The following is a 21,205-nucleotide window of genomic DNA, read 5'->3' on the forward strand; positions in this document are numbered from 1 at the left end:
CTATCTGTGAGCAAATCATAGACACTGTGCATCACCGTAAACGTTCCCCCTGTCATTTTAAAGATGGTGGAAGGTAGTTCTACAACTGTCATGTCGGGCGGTAGAAAGCCCCGTTCTGTGGCAAACCCTCTGGATTCCGCGATCACCACACCAAGTGAACGAATCTTGAGAGAATGCCACAATTTATATATCGACAGCGAAAACGGTAAATAGAAAGCTATTTCTACACACATAGCCTACACGATCAGATCAATATAACAGCCGTGCATATTCGTCTTGCCTGCTGTGCAACAAAGTAGCAATTCTTTTAAAAGTTCATGCTTGTGTTACACGTGCTCGAATATTCTACTCTGATCATCAAGCGTTGTCTGTCACTATCCAGTAATATGTCACTCACCCCAAACAAACAGGGTATTTTACAGTGGTAAACTTCTTTGTGTTGTTGTTTTAACCAGGTCTTTAACCAAGTGTTTGGGTGTGTATTTGGCATTAAAGAAAATGTACAATATTGGTCATATGTCATATTTGTCATATTTTAAATAAGAAATATATCCTACAGTTTGTCAGTGGTGGAAAACGTACTCAATTGTCATACTTGAGTAAAAGTAAAGATACCTTAATAGAAACTGAAAGTCAAGTGAAAGTCACCCTGTACAATACCACTTGAGTAAAAAGTCTAAAAGTATTTGTTTTTAAATATACTTAAGTGTCAAACGTAAATGGAATTGCTAAAATGTACTTAAGTATCAAAAGTAAAAGTATTAACCATTTCAAATTCCTTATATTAAGCAAACCAGACGGCATCATTTTATTTTTATTTATTTATTGGCAAATAGCCAGGGGCACAATCCAACACGAAGACATAATTTACAAATGAAGTGTTTGTGTTTATTGAATCTGACAGATTAGATGCAGTAGGGATGACCATTGCGTATGTTAATTGGACCATTTTCCGGTCAAAATGTAACGAGTACTTTTGGGTGTCAGGGAAAATGTATTGAGTAAAAAGTACATTATTTTCTTTAGTAATATAGTTAAGTAAAAGTTGACAAAAATATAAATAGTAAAGTACAGATACCCTAAAAAAAACGATGTAAGTAGTACTTTAAAGTATTTTTACTTAAATACTTTACACCACTGCAGTTTGTTGGTCAGATCATGCTCTCAGGGCCTAGGACCTACTCTGTTCATGGCCTATTCCCTGAACTAGATAACATCATATGTTCATTTTTGGGAAATGAAGGCATAGATACATTTTTCAACCATTTTTTTCCCTTAAAAATGTGGCATAAGTAAATGTTGTGATATCTGGATAAAGATGGAAAACGGGTCTTAGAAAACATTGTTGGAAAAGGACCCATAAGTAAGCATTTCACTGTTAGTCTACACCTGTTTTCTGCGAAGCATGTGGCAAATAAAATTTGATTAGATTTGATATCACGGCTTGCCTGACCCATACTGAAACGGTAGTGTCCAAAAGAAAGGAAAGCCGCCTGATCTGTGTATGTTTGTGTGTGTTCAGGGCTGGTGAAGATAGCAAGCCGACTGGGTCTCCGGCTCCTTCCTCCACGGAAGAAGATCATTGTGATGATAATGGGGAACCACTCTGCTGGAAAAAGCTCATTTATTAATTGGTAATATAGCTCCCTAGTATAACTGCTAAGGATCAGCACAGGCTAGGCCACAATCAAGAGCCGAGTCGAGTGTAGGAAGGAAGGAAAGAGAGCAAGAGAAAGAAAAAGGGAGAGGCAAATATGTTTGTTAAAATGAGGCTGACGAATGTCCGCACAGGAACATGGATTGGAGGTGCTACAAGATACAGTATTAGCCTAGATGTTGTGGTCTAACAATCCGGTGATTTATTTATCCGAGACCTTTCCTAATGGAAAGAAAGGAATCTAGCAATTTAGTGAGGATATGAAATACCTAAGAATGTAGATGTATGAGTCTGTTTAATGAATATGACATGAAAAGATTCTGTTTTTGTTTTGCATTTGCTTTGTGTCACATTTTCATTATCACTGTATCCTAAAGGATATCATGAATCTCATAGTCACACATACATTTGAAATTAATAATAACTATCAAGTTTGATTCTGTGATATTAAAAAAAAAAAAAAAAAATCCCCCAATGATGGAATTTGTCAATGTGCAGTGCATTTCACACAATTGTTGACCCAATTTCAATTTCACATGCTGCCATTTCAGGTATGTCGAAGAACATATACAGAGAACAGGCGTTGCCATAGAAACGCAGGGATTTACATTTATAACAAGTGGTCGGAAAAGAGAATCGCTGACGGTAAGTTTGTAGCACCACGCCACCGCTGCTGTGAATGTCTCTCAAAACTCTTTTAACCATGTTATGAAAAACTTGCTTCCTATTCAGCCAGTGGCGATTGAATAGCATAATAATAAGCCTTGTGGTATGCTAATAATTGCATACCAATGGTTTACTGTTGCTGGCGCCATGAATCTCATTCATTACAGCCATAACTATGATCACTGGAGCCTGTTGTTGGTCACCACTGGTACATATTCAGGAAATCTGTACAGCGTTGGTGCTGTTATATTCGATGTACACTTTCAAATCATTTCCACTCATTTGGGATTTAGGCATATAGCTGGATCTACACATTGGTGTACAGTGCCCTCCGTAATTATTGAGACAGTGGCACACTTGTTGTTGTTTTGACTCTGTACTGCAGCACTTTCAAGTATAAATGATATAATGACTATGAGGTTGAAGACTGTCAGCTTTAATTTGAGAGTATTTTCATCCATACCGGGTGAATCGTTTAGAAATTACAGCACTTTTTGTACATAGTCCCCCTGTTATAGGGGACCAAAAGTATTAGTACAAATTAACCTGTACCGTATATATTAAAGTAGTCAAAAGTTTAGTATTTGGTCCCAAATTCCTAGCATGTAATGATTACACCAAGCTTGTAACTCTACACACTTGTTGGATGCATTGGCTGTTTGTTTTGGTTGTGTTTTAGACTATTTTGTGCCGAATAGAAATTAATGGTAAATAATGTATTGTGTTTTGGATTCCCTTTTATTGTAAATAAGAATAGAATATGTTTCTTAACACTTCTACATTAACGTGGATGCTACCATGATTACGGATAGTCCTGAATGAATCGTGAATAATGACATGAAAGTTAAGAAATGCTAACCACTCACCATAACAATAACAGGGGAGGTTAGCATTTTTGGGGGTATGATATTTGTGTGTCTTAACTTTCTCATTGTCATTATTCACAATTAATTCAGGACTAACATATTATATTCTATTATTTTCTTATTTACAATAAAAGTGACTTGAAAATTACACTACATTATTTACCATTTGTATTTATTAACTTTTGTATTTGTATTAATTAGGGATCCCCATTAGCTGTTGCCAAGGCAGCAGCTACTCTTCCTGGGGTCCAAACACATTAAGGCGCTTACATTACATATAAAATAATACAGTACATCATATAGCATTATTACACTACTACATATCTACAATACAAAATGTATAATACCACCATACTACAATGTACATGCGTGTGCTAGCGCCTGCGTGCGTATGCATGTGTCTGTACTTTGTGTGTGTCTCTTCACAGTCCTCGCTGTTCCATAAGGTGTATTTTTACCAATTAATTTCTATTGGGCACAAAATAATCTAAAACACAACCAAAACAAACTGCAAATTCATCCAACGAGTGTCTAGGTTAACAAGCTTGATGTATTAATTGTGTGCTAGGAATATGGGACCAAATACTAAACTTTTGACTACTTTAATACACATATAAGTGAATTTGTCCCAATACTTTTGGGCCCCTAAAATGTATAAATAGTGTTGTAATTTCTAAACCGTTCCCCCGATATGGATGAAAATACCCTCAAGTTAAAGGGGATAGGCTGCACTCTGTATCATTTCAAGTCCAAAGTGCTGGAGTACCGAGCTAAACGAAAAGATGCTTCACTATCCCAGTAATTATGGAGGGCACTGTATTCACATATGAATGTAAGTTGCTTTGGATTAAAGCTTCTGCTAAAGTACATATGATATATTCCGTATATTACATCGGGACGTGGTTGCATCTTGATATATTACTCTACTTTTGAGGTCTGAAAAAATCGGACAAACTTTCATTTTATGACTTGAATAATGTCACTGCAGTGAAATTGCGCTCGTGTGAGTTAGGTTAGTTTAAAAAAGCAAGCGTGCCGGTACCACGTAACACGCAGATAATGCTGCACGCATTCAATCTAGTTTTGACATTATTTTAACTCCGTAAAGTTGTACAATGTGATGAGATGACACTTTTCTTGCTTGCTTAAGCGATGCCTGTGTAAACGTAATGGTACGTACAGTGGTGATGGCTCACTCTGCATGCTGCTCCATCCCCAGAGGGGCTGGGCTGCACGCAGAGAGAGAGAGAGAGAGCAGAGAGAGAGATTGGCATATTTGCAGTATCATCAGGCTAGGCAACAAGCTTCTCTCTTTCTTTCTCTCTCTCCCTCCCCTACCTTGGTGAAGGAGATGAAGATGAATAATGTAATTATAGTGAAGGACTGGAAGGATTATCTGCTTTATATACAGGAAGGGTTTAAAGCCATGCGCGAGCTGCAGCAAAGCCCCTGGCATTGAGACCAAGAATAACGCCTCGCCTGGCTACTCCAGGAGGAAGACATCTTTCTGACCAGCTGGGCTCCCAACAAGACCACACGTAGCTAGACATTTTCTGTCTGTTCCTACCACCTCTCTCACTATCTTTTTATCTTCCACAGGGAAATGCCACGCTCCATCTCTACCCCCATTTCCGACCACTCCTGGAGTTTAAAGGTAGGGTTTCCCCTGTCGTCGGAAATCCTTTCCAGTGTACCTGGCGTACGAGTCCGTTTGTGGCACAATTTATGTTTTTCTCTTGCGTGAGTAACTACAGAGTAAAATTGATTGTCGTCTAACTTCCACAGCTTTATGTTCTGCCTATTTCACAGTTTTTTATGCTGTATTCCTATTTTGAACCCATTGTGGTTTTCACAGCGGCAGGAAAGTCTGCCCACCTGTAACTTAATGACACATTTGTGTGCTTCTGTCCATTATTATGCACCTCAGAACCACCTAAAAGTGTTTACTCTGGAGCAGATTTTGCACCTGTTAAGTTTTCATCTATTCTGTTCAGGGAGGACTAAAACACAGACCAGTTCACGGTAAACTGTTTTCCCTTTAATTAATGCTAACTTTACGCTGGTGTAAAGGCTTAAAAGAGCAATGCAATCAAAAACATGATTTTCCTGTGTTTTATATATATTTCCACACTGAGGTTGGAATAATACTATGAAATAGTGAAAATGATAATAGTGAACTATTAGTGTAAGAGCTGTTTGAAAAGACCGCCTGAAATTTCATATTCATTTTCACTCTCAGGCCGTCTATGTTTTTAATAGACCAATAACAAACAACAGACAGTTTTCAGGTTACACGTCCCTCCCATTCGGATCCTCCAATTAGGCCCCTCTCTCAGACCACTCCCAGATAGTCCTAGCATGATTCTTGCTTGAGAAATTGCATTTTCCTAAGAAGCAATGTTTTATAATTTTTTACACTTTTAATTGAAAACAATCACAGTAATTGTTACCCAGAAATGATTTGAGATAAAAATGGCTGCATTGGACCTTTCTTTTAAAAGTTGTAAATCTGACCCAAGTGACTTTGTCCACGGTATCAGAACATTGCATCAAATCTACTTGGAATGCATTGATTTCTTATTGAAGTCTTGGTTCAAACATGACCAGTGTAACCTACTGCTGCTTGGTTCCCTCCACAAGATATGTCTGTCTGATAGGAGCTAGAGCTTATAGGTGGTTTGTCTTGATGACTAACGCTCAATTCTGAGTCATCATAGTCTGACTGCGTCTCAGATGTCTATAATACTGCACACTACTTTTGACGAGAGCCCCGTTCCCTATATAGCGAACGACTTTTGACCAGAGCCCTATGGGGCCCTGGTCAGAAGTAGTGCACTATATAGGGTGCCATTTGGGACCTCAGGGTGGTTTAACACTTCATCTGTGCTGCAGACTCTGTGCGGTTGCTTCTCACTGTCATTTATATCTCGGGGAGGTGGAGGTGAGACTGGGATTACATAGGACCATCAGACAAAGTCGTGCTGTCATCTTAGGAAAGGTGCCTGTAGAGCAGCTGCAGTAGGTTGGAGCTCAAATATGATGGCTACAAGGTAGCTGGTAACATGAATACAGTCTTGGTGGGTGTGTCCAAGGTGTCTAAGGCCAGGGGAGGGCCTGTGCAGTGCGGCTTCAGTGTGTCTCCACATTGACAGTGAGACGTGTACAGAGAGAGAGGGGGTTCACCGGGTGCAGAGTGCACACTGCACTGTATGGAGCTGTGAGTCACACGCCCCGTCTACGGCAGTGCGGTGGAGTCAGAAGGACAGGAGGAGGAGCGGCTGAGAAATGTCACGGCCGTTAGAGATGGATTAGCCAAGGCACCAGCAGCAGCCACTGCCACTGACTGAGGAGCCACAGGCCGCCCGCTGGAGAATCATCATGGATCTGTCCTAGATACAGCTAGCTATTTATGTCCACATCACCACCGACACCAACGCCGTTCTCCAAAGACATGTTGAGATGTTATTAAGCGGTGGAGAATGACTCATCAAAATCTGTCCTCCGTGAGATTATTGCCATTTGTTTGCTGGTTTACACTGTCTTTCAAGACTAATTTCTCTATTTGCTTGATACTCTTGTCAGAACAAGAGTGTGTACTCTTGAGGAACAGGTGTTTAATCAAGTAATATGTTTAGTGTCATTTCCACAGTGTTGGAACAGCAGTCTTTAATCAAAGTCTTGTCAAGAGGTTACATGTTCAGATCTCAAATTTGATGTACAGCATCAAAATGGCATGTCAAGTTATCCGTTTTGACAGCCGTCAGTTTGGTCCAACTCTGGTTGGGTATACTATACTACAGTACTTGAGTTTGCCTGGATTGGGTTTAACACAGGCGACTCTGGAGCCATATGTATCAAAACTAGATCAGCGCCCCCTGTCCCTACAATCTTATTAATTGTGACCTAAAAGGCTAAACTGATCCTAAATCGGCACTTCTACTTCGAGACACTTGATATAAACACCCCCCTGCCCTGTGCTGCCCCGCAGGGTCACGTTGTCTTGCAGTCTTGGGTGATGCAGCACTTTTTTGCAGCCTTTGACCTTATCCTGGTGCACCGGATATGCCGGGTATCTATCCCTCTGTCTGAGGTGGCGAACACAGCGCTAGCAGGGCCGGAATAGAATATCGCTCTCTTTACCTTTTCACATTTCAAGAAGCTTATTGGGGGGGGGCCTCTTGCAATGAAGGAATCTATCCCATACTGGGTCAGCATGTCTGTATCTAATCTATTTGATTTGGCTATTTTTAGATGTTCTTCTTGTATAATGACAATGGTAAAAGCACAAGTTGTCTTCTGTACACAGGAGTCTGCGCTGCACCCTTAATGTCTTAGAACCGGACCCAACTGGAGCGCAGTAATGGGTGCTGGACCTCATTAACTGTGTTTGACATGCCCCTCTGTTGTGCCGTGAAAGGGACCTTGTCCTTGAGTCTTGGTTGTGTTGTGATTGGAGACAGGGCCGTGTGGGTGGAAATCTATGGAGACGTCTCATCTCGTCTCGAGCCGCTAGGGAGATTGACGCATTAAGGGAGCGAGCAGCCGCGTTGATATAGGAGAATGTTGTGAATGCTAATGTGCACCAACAGCAAGAGCAGCACAAGGCTGTGATTTGTACTGGCTGGTAACACCTGCCTCCCGCAATGATAAAGCCCCAGTGTCATCCCAAGTGGGGGAGGAAGGTGGGTATCTTTCTCTCAAAATTCATCCTGTTCTGATTCTGAGAGGGAAGGGGTTGGGGGGAGGGTCGGTCATAGCTACAGTGCATGGTGTGTTTGTGTGTGTGTCATGTAACCCCCACTGTGCGTTGCTTCACAGTCGTTCTTCACTGGCTAGCTTTATGTCTCACTCCCCTCTGTAAAGCTGCCAGTTGAAGAGCTGTTGTGGGTAACTATGACTACAGACCTCTCTACAGATGGGGATGGTAAAGGCATAATTCAGACCTTACGAGTCAAATTGAGGGTTGATCTGAGGCCGTGTTTTGTTTTGGTCTGTGTAGAGGGTTTTTAGTGAAGTAGCCTACTGCACTGTACTACTTGCTCTGGATCCAATCAAAAGGTTATAGAAATTGTTTACAAATGGTTCATCCTAATTGTTACTGCAGGAGTATGCAAAATCGTTAAAAAAAATGTAGAATAGACAGTCCTTGCGCTCTTGCAGACTAGCGCTGCGGGCATCGTCCTCAGCTTTCCAAGTATTGACGGCACTGCAGCTTTATGGGCAACAAATAAAACAGATTTAGGTGCTGACAACCTTCAACGGGACTCCACTTCTTATTTATCACCCACAAGTTCTCCAGAAGGGCCACACTTTAGTCCAGCCTCCTTTTACAGTGCCTTCAAAAAGTATTCATACCCTTTGACTTTTTCCATATTTTATTGTGTTACAGCCTGAATTTAAAATTGATTAAATTTAGATTTTTTTGTCACTGGTCTACACAAATAATGTCACTGGTCTACACACAATACCACATAATGTCAAAGTGGAGTCACGTTTTACATTTTTTTAAACAAATAAATTACAAATGAAAAGCTGAAATGTCTTGAGTCAATAAGTATTCAACCCCTTTGTTATTGGCAAGTCTAAATAAGTTAGGAGTAAAAATGTGCTGAACAAGTCACATAATAAGTTGCATGGACTCACTCTGCATGCAATAATAGTGTTTAACATGATTTTTGAATGACTACCTCATCTCTGTACCCCAATTATCTTTAAGGTCCCTTAGTCGAGCAGTGAATTTCAAACACAGATTCAACCGCAAAGACCAGGGAGGTTTTCCAATGCCTCGCAAAGAAGGGCACCCATTGGTAGATGGGTAAAAAAATGAAAAGCAGACATTGAATATCCATTTGAGCATGGTGAAGTTATTAATTCAAATTGGTGTCTCAATACACTCAGTCACTACAAATATACAGGTGTCCTTACTAACTCAGTTGCCGGAGAGGAAGGAAACCGCTCAGGGCTTTTCACCATACCAATGGTGACATTAAAACTGTTACAGAGTTTAATGGCTGTGATAGAAAACTGAGGATAGATCAACAGCATTGTAGTTACGCCACAATATTAACCTAATTGACAGAGTGAAAAGAAAGAAGCCTGTACAGAATTTTAAAAAAGATTCCGGAACATGCATCCTGTTTGCAACAAGGCACTAAAGTAATACTGCAAAGCAATTCACTTTTTGTCGAGAATACAAAGTGTTATGTTTGGGGCAAATCCAATACAACCCATTATTTAAAAGAAACGGAAAGGAGCTAAGCACAGGCAAAATCCTAGAGGAAAACCTGGTTCAGTCTGCTTTCCACCAGACACTGGGAGATGAATTCACCTCTCAGCAGGACAATTACCTGAAACATAAGGCCAAATCTACACTGGAGTTGCTTTCCAAGACGACAGTGAATGTTCCTGAGTGGCCGAGTTACATTTTTGACTTAAATCTACTTGGAAAATCTATGGCATGACCTGAAAATGGTTGTCTAGCAATGATCAACCACCATTTTGACAAAGCTTGAAGAATTTTTAAAAGAATAATGGACAAATGTTGCACAATCCAGGTGTGGAAAGCTCTTAGAGACTTACCCAGAAAGACTCACAGCTGTAATCGCTGCCAAAGATGCTTCCACAAAGTATTGACACAGTGAATACTTATGCAAATTAGATATTTATGTATTTAATTTGCAAACATAAAAAAAAAAAAAAAAAACAGTTTGTCTCTATGGGGTATTCTGTGTAGATGGCTATTTAATCAATTTTGAATGTAACACAACAAAATGTGGAATATGTCAAAGGGTATGAATACGGTATGAATACTTTCTGAAGGCACTGTATGCACACAGACAGTCCCAATTCACTCCTTACCTCTTCCTCTTGGCCCGTTCAATGTTTGCAGATATGGAAGGTAGAAGCAATATGGTGGAAGCTCCACCACTACACTGCTTACACCTATCCAGACCTTATAGATCTGATCAAGTTAAAGGGTTCGGGCCAAGGGGGAGGGATAGGGAGCAAATTGGGTCCGGCTGACTTTGTTGGCGTGTGTTGTAGGTGTTACGGACTATCTGTCGGCTGAGATCTCCACCTCCAAGCAGAAGAAGTTTAGTCTGGTGACGTTCGTGGACACACCGGGCTTGGTGGATGGAGACATGGTCTATCCCTTTGATGTCAACCGCGCGATCACCTCGTTTGGTATGACTCATTTCCTTCGCTGGTGTGGCTTGATATACAGTTAACGCACACATTCTCACCCACACACACACCCTGATCCCGTCACATAGGCAGGACTGCATCACCTTGTGTAATCATTCTGGTATGTTGGTGTGTGGGGGAGGATGGGATAGCGCAAGAGGATCTTTTGTAATCATTCTGATGCCCAGTCACTTTACCCTGCCTTCATGTACATATCTACCTCAAATACCTCCTACCCCTGCACATTGCTCTGGTACTGCTACTCCCTGTATATAGCTACATTTTTGTGTATTTTATTCCTCTTGTGTCGCTATTTTTAAACTCTGCAATGTTGGGAAAGGCTCGTAAGCAAGCATTTCACAGTAAAGTCTACACACCAGTTGTATTCGGCGCATGTGACAAATATTTTTTTTGGGGGGGGGATTTGATTGTGTCTTTTTATAAACGCATTCTACGTGGGGGTGCCTCTTTCCAGGGGAGCAGGCGGACCTGGTCTTTGTGTTCTTCGACCCTATGGGCCAGGCGCTGTGCAAGCGCACGCTCAACATTGTAGAGAAGCTGAGCGATAAGGTTGCGGACAAGCTGCGCTTCTACCTCAGCAAGGCAGATGAAGCCGGGAGGGAGACGGACAGGCAGGTCAGTTACTCTTTGACGATGTACTGTCCAGTTAACCTCCATCTAGATCCCTCTGCTGTCTATGCAGTGACTGGATCGATGTCTGTGGAGAAAAATGTGTGTTGGTTTATGCTAGTTGGTTCAAAATGGATTAGATTTTGAAGCACATTATGGCAGTTGCTGTGTGGTATAACAATTTTATTTAACTTGGCAATTTTAATTGCATCTACTATTTTTATCACATCATAATTAAGCAATAAGGCCCGAGCAGGTGTGGTATATGGCCAATATACAACGGCTAAGGGCTGTGTCCAGGCACTCTGCGTATACCACAGTCCTTAGCCGTGATATATTGGCCATATTCACAAATCCGTGAGGTGCCTTATTGCTATTATAAACTGGTTACCAATGTAATTAAAGCAGTAAAAATACATGTTTTGTCATACCCGTGGCATACGATCTGATACAGTGCATTCAAAAAGTATTCAGACCCCTCCCCCTTTCCACATTTTGTTACGTTACAGCCTTATTCTAAAATGGATTAAATAAATAAAAATACTCAATCAACACACAATACCCCATAATGAGGATTTTAGAAATGTTTGCACATTTATTAAAAATAAAAAAGATACATAAGTATTCAGACCCTTTGCTATGAGACTCGAAATTGAGCTCAGGTGCATCCTGTTTCCATTGATCATCCTTGAGATATTTTTACAACTTGATTGGAGTCCACCTATGGTAAATTAAATTGATTGGCCATGATTTGGAAAGGCACAAACCTGACTATATAAGGTCCAACAGTTGACAGTGCATGTCAGAGCAAAAACCAAGCCATGGTGTCCAAGGAACGTAGAGCTCCGAGACAGGATTGTGTCGAGGCACAGATCTGGGGAAGAGTATCAAAACATTTCTGCAGCATTGAAGGTCCCCAAGAACACAGTGGCCTCCATCTTGCTTAAATGAAGGAAGTTTTGAACCACCAAGACTCTTCCTAGAGCTGGCTGCCTGGCCAAACTGAGCAATTGGGGGAGAAGGGCCTTAGTCGGGGAGGTGACCAAGAGCATGATGGTCACTCTGACAAAGCTCCAGAGTTCCTCTTTGGAGAACCTTCCAGAAGGTCAACCATATCTGCAACACTCCTCCAAAGCAGGCCTTTATGGTAGAATGGCAAGACAGAAGCCACTCCTCAATAAAAGGCACATGACAGCCCGTTTGGAGTTTGCTAAAAGGCACCTGAAGGACAAGATTTTCTGGTCGGATGAAACCAAGATTGAACTCTTTGGCCTGAATGCCAAGTGTCACGTCTGGAGGAAACCTGGCACCATCCCTACGGTGAAGCATGGTGGTGGCAGCATCATGCTGTGGAGATGTTTTTCAGCGGCAGGGACTGGGAGACTAGTCAGGATCGAGTGAAAGATTAACGGAGCAAAGTACAGAGAGATCCTTAATGAAAACCTGCTCCAGAGCACTCAGGACCTCAGACTGGGGTGAAGGTTCACCTTCCAACAGGACAAAGACCCTAAGCACACAGCCAAGACAACGCAGGAGTGGCTTCGGGACAAGTCTCTGAATTTCCTTGAGTGGCCCAGCCTGTGCTCGGACTTGAACCGGATCGAAAATTTTCTGGAGAGACCTGAAAATAGCTGTGCAGCAACGCTCCCCATCCAACCTGACAGAGCTTGACAAGATCTGCAGAGAAGAATGGAACAAACTCCCCAAATACTGGTGTGCCAAGCTTGTAGCGTCATACCCAGAAGACTCGAGGCTGTAATCGCTGCCAAAGGTACTTCAACAAAGTGCTGAGTAAAGTAAGTCTGATATTTCAGTTTTTGCCTTGTCATTATGGGGTATTGTGTGTAGATTGATGAGGGGGAATAAACGATTTAATCAATTTTAGAGTAAGGCTGTAACGTACCAAAATGTGTAAAAAGTCAAGGGGTCTGAATACTTTCCGAATGCACCACGGCTGTCAGCCAAGCAGCATTCAGGGCTCGAACCAACCAGCTTATAATATGTGTTATAGCACATGCTACTTCCCCAAGCTTAGAATATTGCATACATGGAATCTCTCTAGAATACTTTTGTTTTCTTTTGTTGTTTTCCCATGAACAGCGTGTCATGATGCAGATAGTTCAGGAACTGTGTCGCCGACCGGGGCTGAACAAGTGTGGCTTTGAGATGCCCACCATATACATCCCTAACCCCCAGAAGGTAAGACATCATGGACTAAGGCTAGACAAGTCTATCCCAGAGACCCCGTTCAATATAAAACTCTGCACAAAGTCACAAATGTAGGTTGAAAAGTATTCTCAAAGCATTTCCTGATATTTCAATGTGTATGTACAATGAGAACAAAATGTCTTGGTGTTTTTTCACAGGTTATTTAGGCCCTACCGCCCTCTGCCCCGTTTAGCTTGCCTCACAGTTAATTTGACAAAGTCATTCAAGTAGTGGTAAAGCTGAAGATTTCCTTTTCAGCTACTACTTTACCAGGTATTTTTTATACATTTCTACTGAACTGATAATTAATAGGGCAAGTATGATATATATGAGGCTTTTATGTGCAAAATAATTATATTTTGAAACCATGTGGACGGATGAGAATTTAAAAAAATATTTTAGTAAAATATTAAACCCATGACACTGTCCTCTGGAGGGAGGCTACGGAGTTGTTTCAGAGCGTTTCCGTCAAGTGTAGCCTACTCCCTGTAATCGATCTTCAGCTGTTGAACATAGTTTGGTTAGGTCTGGATTTAAGGCACTCTTGCTGTGGAAGGTAAATCCTCCTGATCAGGAGATCTGATGGCTGTGGATCGCTGAGAACAGGATGAATCACTTGTGTTATGACAGCTGGGAGAGTTATATTCCGTCTCAGTGGGACTAGGGGTTATAAACCACCAGGCCTGATCAGCCACCTTTAGCAGCCTCAGACCTGAGTAATCGCTCCCTCATCCGGTGATCAATGGTCGTCAGGCTGTGCGATGGATGGCCGGTTGTTATTTGCATTCGTCCTGCACCAATGAATTACTGCTGAGAGAGGGAGGCCAAACTTTCCAGTCTTTCCTTCTCAAAACTCCAAAACACATACAGTAAATCAACATCAGAAGTGATCAAAATGCATTGTGTACTTTATGGAGGAGGATGTTGTGTGACCAAGAGGTTGGCTGCTTATTCCTCTGTCCTGTTGTCCAGCCGAGCCGGTGTGTGAACCAGATCGACGGAGTGTGTCAGACGATAGAGAAGACCATCAACCAGGCCGTGCAGAAGACACTGGACCAGCTGGAGAAGGACTGTGACCTCATCTCCTCCACAATCGACAGCAAATTGTCCCAGGACAGGTAAGAGAAGGAAACCGTAGGTATCTTAGTGGTTTGAGAGGTGGACCAGTAACCGAAAGGTTGCTCGTTCAAGTCCCGGGCCGGGTGACGGAAAAGTGGGGCTTGAACTGGCCACTGGAGAGCTGCTGGTGTCATTCTACCCTTGTGCCCTTGAGCAAGGCACTGAACCCCCAAAATAGGGGACCAGGCTATTCCTCTATTATTGCCTTTACATGCAACAAAGCTCCATTAACCCCTGGGCTTCTGTCTGTCTGTGTTCCTGCAGGGCGGACGTGAGTTTCAACAGCAGTGTCCGTCTGCACTCCTTCCTGTGTGGAGCACTGGGCATCCTACTGCCGTGCCTTTTCATCCTCAGCTTTGTCGTCAACACCCTCACCCCAGAGGAGCTGCAGGAGCTGTTGGGAGATGGGCTGGGCAAAGCCCTTGGGCTCTCCATGGTAGGTAACCTCTGACTCCTAACCCCTGACTCTAACATTCATACCCTGAATTTCAAATCGCCCCCTAGCCCCTCCTCCCTAGGCACTTCTGTAGATGCATTCCGACGCAGCTCTAATGCATTTAAAAACTTGTCATGAGCATGACCAACCAAGACTCAGAATAAGAATAATATCCCGTTTGCCTCAAAATACTGTTCTAAATACTGCTGTTGTTATGCTCGTCTTAACAGGGTGTAGTAGTCTTTCTGTGGACCTGGATACCAGAGGATTTCCAGATATTGTTTGTGATCATATTTGGTGTACTCTGCTACTTTTTCTTTTGTCTTGCCAAGTATTTTGCCCGGTAAGCAGAATCACTGTTTCTCTCTTTTTCTCACGCACAAAAAAACACACACTACTCCATTGCTTACTCCATTGTTTTTTCCCTCTCATGGAAAACGTTTCCCACTTTGATTGACAGCCGTTGTCATGTGATTGTGTCCTCAGCCAAGGGAATAGGACTCTGACGAAGAAGGAGAAGAGAAGCCTCGCAGAGTACAGCGATTACGTCCAGGATGTCGTCAAAGCCAAGAAGGTGCGATTTCATTGCAATAATTCTCATTCGGCAATTCGGTCGAAGAAGTTGTGTATTCAAGTGTGTCGATTTTAGATATATTTCTGAGGCATGAAATGCGCTACTGGGTACATATCATCCATATTCCATTCTCAACTTATTTCAACAGGGAAAACTATACGAGGAGTATCTCGCGCAGTGTGCTGCTGAATATGACTTCTGATAAGGGGCGGATCCATCGGAAATCTACATGCCGGACTTTCTCGTTGATTAATTGTTTTGTAGGACGTCTCCGTAAGTGTTTTCATAATCACACTGGTAAAGGGCTCACATGCCTAGGATTGCACAATTTGGGAAGCTTTCTGGTACATTTATAAACATTTACATGCCACTGGGCGAAGTATTACTTTCTGTAATAAAACTCATTCTGATTGGCTGGGCCTGGTTCCCGAGTGTGTGGGCCTATGCCCTCCCAGGCCCACCCATGGCTGCGTCCCTGCCCAGTCATGTGAAATCTGTAGATTAGGGCCTAATTTATTGATTTCTATTGACTGCTTTCCTTATACAAACTGTAACTGAGTAAAATCTTTGAAATTGTGGCATTTTGCATTCATATTTTTGTTCAGTGTATAACTCAATCTGTGAGATACAGTATATACTGTGAGAGAAATATAAAGTGCCTTTTTTTATTTGGAAAACTGTGATTTCAGAAATATCTCAATCTGAAATTTCTCGTGACTTTTTCAGGATGTGTATGTATTTACATCTGAAAGCATGTATGGGACTGTTTACTTGTTTATAGGCTACCTTTTTTAAATGACTCTCTAAGCTAAAAAGCAAACTATTTGCTAGCAAGGTGTTTCTTGATGTCTTTTTGAAACATCTTAGATTCTAATGTTTGAACGTGCTTGGGGGATCCTTTAACATTTTGTAATGAATATGTTGTATTACAAACTACAGTATCAGTATTCTGGACAAGAAATCAAAAATCTCTATAATGCTGATTAACACTAACGAGTGTGTCGACAGCGATTATTTTATTTTTTTCTATGGGAATGCAAAGGTAGAGATGATGATGACGTGAGAACACTGTGTGTGTGTGGCAGGGAATGCCATTTTATAGCAATATATGGAGACACACCAACTCTATTTTAAAAGGCCAGACTTTTTTACCAGACTGCTTCCACATGGTTAGCAAATGAAATAGAACGGTCAGTTCGGTCAGTGCTTTCTCCTGCCTCCTATTTCCTTTCATGAGAAAGATTCCCAATACAGAATGTAGAATGGTTCACACAGCACAGTATAGTAGTGAAAGGTGTGAGAAGTATTTTTAAGCAATAAGGCCTGAGGTGTGGCATATCGCCAATATACCAGGGCTAAGGGCTGTTCTTAAGCACGACGCAACACGGAGTGCCTGGACACAGCCCTTAGCCGTGGTATATTGGCCATATATCACAACCCCCCCCCCAGATGCCTTATTGCTATTATAAACTGGTTACGAATGTAATTAGAGCAGCACAAATAAATGTTTTGTCATACCCGTGGTATACGGACTGATATACCACGGCTGTCAGCCAATCAGCATTCAGGGCTCGACCCACCCAGTTTATAATCCTGCTTGTGAAGTGAAGCCCTGACTAAGCACTGATGTGTATTTCACCTCCTGAATGTCTCATGTTGTTTGGTAGTACATGGTTTTAATACTTAATTATATGGATTAGTATGCCGTTTGTCTTACTGCTAGTCTTTGGATCAGTGAAACGTAAAATAACTTACCCTATAATGCCTTCAATGAACACAGTATATAGAATATATTTATTGACCTCATAAGGTGCCTGTTTTGGGGTCATGTATACTTGTACAATGCAGAATACCTCCACTGTGTGCTGTTTGCAATAATGTTTCAAACTGTAAACACAAAGTTTGGGTATGTCTTCGATGTAGCATTAGGAAATAATCACAACTGAAGTTCTTGTGAAATGGTGCTGTTTCTACATGTATTGGTGTTCTTGTGTACTGGTGTTTCAGATGTTATTTATTTTTCAATATAATATACTTGTTAAATTATGTAAATGTATTCTGTTTTTTGCCTTTTCCTTAAAGCATATACTTTTTGCTTGTATAACTTCTAGAATGTCTTTCTTCAACCATCTGATAAGCCGAAGCCTAGTTTACGTGTTGCAGTGCCTCAAAGTAGGAGGCCTCATACATTTTTAAGCTATACTCTGTAACAACAATGTAATATAAGTTAATTAAATGTTTTCTGATTAATCCTGTGTATTGTTTTGTATATTTTCTACCATGATCACGAACCAGGGATCAGTTTCTGAGAACTAGAAAGTTGCATTTAAAACTGGTCCAGTGTCTATATAGGTTCACACACTGCTTTGTGTAAAGCCTTATTTGCATATTTCCCAGTGTGCCTTGCCTTTTGGGTGAAGTGTAGTTACTACCCATAACTGTATTTGACAGAGACATGCTTGTTGTATTCATCCATTTTCAATCTTATAGCCTTCAAGTGAGATTCTAAGCAAATTTAGCACAATACAACAAGCATTTCATAAGGCCTTATTTTGAAGGTGTAGTTTTGCCCTAAAACAGTGAACAGAAGAAAATTCTCCACTGTTTTAATTAAACTCCGTGGTGCAGTGGTAAATTGTCTTTAGTAGTCTATAACCAGGTTCGCATCATGCTTCCATTTTTTCCTTTCAAGTTTACTATTTTTCAAAAAAGTAATCGATTGCATTATTTGGGATGCTTAATTAAGCAATAAGGCACGAGGGGGGTGTGGTATATGGCCATTATACCACAAACTCCCGAGGTGCCTTATTGCTATTATAAACTGGTTAGCAATGTAATTAGAGCAGTAAAAATACATGTTTTGTCATATCCGTGGTATACGGTCTGATACACCACGGCTGTTAGCCAATCAGCATTCAGGGCTTGAACCACCCAGTTTATAAGACTAAATAAAAAATGAACAATAGTGCTGAATGTGTTTCGCATAAAAGAATTTTCAAAATAGTTTGCCTTCAACTGGATCTGACCTCATACCGTCACATCCCTGAATTTCCATAGTTCCCTACGCTACCTTTTTGTACAAAATCCTAACTATATTTGTAAGTACGGTGTTCAGTAGCGGTCGGTGATTGAAAGCAGCTTGGACTCTAAGAAAGCGCCTGAACCAATCAGTGCAAAACACGGTTTGAAGAAGCACGTGAACAAATGAGGCTTCGGACGTCATTGATGACGTGCTTCTGATAAAGTGATGCACACTTCTTGAAGTAATGCCTTGATCACACCGACAGTGTCCTTGCATTTTGGTACACCAGAAGTACATTCATTTCCAATGGAACATTGCATTTGGCTTACAGCATTGCTTTGCAGAGGCAGTTGCTGTGCGTTCTGTGTGGTGCATACGTTTGATTTATCGAAGTATGAGTCAAATTGTATGCATAGACTGCTGGACAGAAATGGTAGCAGAAGGTAAACGTTTAACTTTTGTTACAAATATATCCAGATGATGCCGCGTACCTTTTTGTGCAATAACACTGTCGGTGTGATCAAGGCGTTAGCAATTTTGACGCAAGCCTTGGAGCTTTGGTATCAACCATAACATCACAAGTACAGGCCACATCAGCCCTGCAAGTCACATTATGCTGGCTTGAAAAGTGATGTGTAATTCCTACTGGAATCCAGCCCGAGTGGGGATAGCCAACATTTAGAATTTGCATTACCCACAACCTGCATTTAGAATTACTGCTGGGTTGATTAGACTAAGGTAGCCCAAAAGACTACCCAAACCATCTTAACAGGAACAACCATTTCAGTAACGGGTGTAAAAGTCCAAGTAACCGATTGGATTAGTTTAGAAAAACGTATGTTATTTATATTTAAGTAGCATGAAATGAATGAATCAAATGTACATGCAAAAAATTGATATTGAAATAGACAATTCCCCCCAAAATACTGTACCTGCAATAGAGCATTCTGGGAAATATAATGATGGTCGTGGTTTTGTTTTAACACCACACAGAGTGAATGAAACACCTGAATCAATACTAGAAATGTTACACTGAAAAATCAACACTAGGTATCTAATTTGCTGTGTAAAAAGATCCTCTTTTGTCATTCTTGTAAAGGGCTTTGTGTCGTTGTCTTTTATAAAAGATAATATAGCTTTAATTCCAATACATACTGATAGCAGAACAGGAAACATTGTTGAAGACCTTTATTTCAAAGTTTCCATTATAAAAAAAAAAACGACCATTTAAGCTTCTCTGTATGAAGAATGTCTTTTAAAATGTGGTCTTGTTTTTCACCTCAGGGCTCAAGTACTTTGGAATCTTCAACATGCCAAAATGGATGGGAAAACTTCCTCCTCTACACATCTAAGGAAATGATAAGCAAGTTCTGAAAACAAGACCTCTTCAAATACAGAGAACCAATATATGGTAAGAAAATAAAAGCAACAAGTTAATATATTTTTTTGCAACAGGACCAACCCCAATGTGACAAGGCCTCGAACTTCAGTTCCCTGAGTTAGTAACAAAGAGCATTCATAGCCTTCAGCAAATGTTACATGACCATATCTAAAAGAACAACAGTCATTTAAGTTTTGTTAGAAAGCACAGACATACCTTTTCTATTGCGCAAGCATTAACATAGATTAAAGTACATTTCAATTTCTCGTTTGTGCAATCTACAGATGTAGTATCTTAATTTGATCACCCGGATGCAGGAAATGCAAACCTGTAGCTAGTGTATTCCATTTTTAAAAAGGCGTCTAAAAGTTTCACATTTCCACTTAAACGTTTGACTTGATTTGCCCTAACTAAAAATGTATCAAATTAAGATCCTGCATCTGTATGAGCAAGGCAACAAAGGTCACCACCAATAAGAAGGGATGCATTGTATTCCTTAAAAGAATGATTTGTAATCATATTGTGAGGATTTCATGTGTGCGTGCGCGTGCATGTACGCTTCAGGTGGGGAAAGGGACATTCAATTGCTGCAACTATGGATTATGTGTAGTTTATCTTATGATATTTGCATGGTTGAGGCAAACATTGCAGTTGAAGGTCTAAATGCAAAGCTGACAAACCTAAGCGTTGTTTTTGTGTGACTTCGATAGGTAACAATGTCTTTGCTTCTATAAATTGGGGCTGAACAATCTATAAGAAATCCTATTATTTCAACTACCAGATACTGTACACGGTTTGTTTTAGCCCACATGAGCATACTCAACTAAATTAGTTTGATCTCAACCTTAGAAAACTCCAGTTTAAAATTGTACAGCCCGGTTTTGTTACAGTGTATTGAGGATTATAACTATATACAAAGTTGCATATACAAAAAAATTCAACACCCCTCTCCGGCCCTTTATAAACAAAGTGTACAGGTAGATGCATCATGCAGAAGCACAGAGACTGCATCCAGGATTGCTTTACTGTGAAATCGCAGAACATAGCCATGAGCACACAGCTCTGCCATTACGGCATTGGAGCATGTTAAAACCGTGTATGGCTCATGTTATTGGTAAGAATACAGTATGTAATCCATCACCGTAGACGTTCTCTGTAGAACCATCTCAGTCTCGATTCCAGGGGAGTGACTCCAACAGTCCCAGACAGGGGTCTGCTGCTCTATGTCCACAGTATGGCTGCACGGCATCTCACCAGCACCAAATGTGTCCATATTCTAGTGTCCAACAGACCCCAGACGCACGGAGAGCCTGAGACGTGGAGGTTCGCTCACTGCGACCCTTTGTCTATCAACCAAGACATGTCTCCTGTCCTGCAATGCGGAGGAAACAAAACAAAAAACACTCAGAGTGCATATTATGCAGTTTAAACAAGAATGACGTGGATAATGTAGTCTAGGCT

General features: G+C 41.1%; 2 protein-coding genes across 3 annotated transcripts in view; one reads left to right on the forward strand and one right to left on the reverse strand.

Moving 5' to 3' along the window:
* Positions 1 to 36: 36 nt before the first annotated feature.
* Positions 37 to 16,082, forward strand: si:dkey-98f17.5 (uncharacterized). The gene is made up of 12 exons (XM_023979114.3): positions 37 to 205; positions 1,523 to 1,634; positions 2,209 to 2,302; positions 4,789 to 4,843; positions 10,234 to 10,374; positions 10,850 to 11,010; positions 13,105 to 13,203; positions 14,185 to 14,330; positions 14,596 to 14,767; positions 14,998 to 15,110; positions 15,254 to 15,341; positions 15,490 to 16,082. Exons 1-12 carry the CDS (start codon positions 64 to 66, stop codon positions 15,541 to 15,543), a joined length of 1,377 nt encoding a protein of 458 aa, XP_023834882.1. The 5' UTR covers positions 37 to 63; the 3' UTR covers positions 15,544 to 16,082.
* A 3,454-nt stretch (positions 16,083 to 19,536) lies between these two features.
* LOC111958262 (apoptosis inducing factor mitochondria associated 3) overlaps positions 19,537 to 21,205 on the reverse strand; it is a 44,876-nt gene continuing 43,207 nt past the window's right edge. For both annotated transcript variants that reach the window (XM_023979499.2, XM_023979500.2), the window contains one exon: positions 19,537 to 21,116. In XM_023979499.2, coding sequence (XP_023835267.1) covers positions 21,074 to 21,116 — 43 coding nt within the window. In that variant the 3' untranslated portion in view covers positions 19,537 to 21,073. The remainder of the gene's footprint in view (positions 21,117 to 21,205) is intronic.

The sequence above is a fragment of the Salvelinus sp. IW2-2015 genome, linkage group LG33 (genome assembly GCF_002910315.2).
Source record: "Salvelinus sp. IW2-2015 linkage group LG33, ASM291031v2, whole genome shotgun sequence".
Classification (NCBI taxonomy): Eukaryota; Metazoa; Chordata; class Actinopteri; order Salmoniformes; family Salmonidae; genus Salvelinus; species Salvelinus sp. IW2-2015.

Excerpts from the sequence above, each read along its gene's own strand:
- si:dkey-98f17.5 (XM_023979114.3), top strand. The coding sequence starts at position 64 with ATGGTGGAAGGTAGTTCTACAACTGTCATGTCGGGCGGTAGAAAGCCC. Across the intron at positions 1,635-2,208 it reads AAAAGCTCATTTATTAATTG|GTATGTCGAAGAACATATAC; the intron begins GTAATATAGCTC and ends CTGCCATTTCAG. Across the intron at positions 2,303-4,788 it reads GGAAAAGAGAATCGCTGACG|GGAAATGCCACGCTCCATCT; the intron begins GTAAGTTTGTAG and ends TATCTTCCACAG.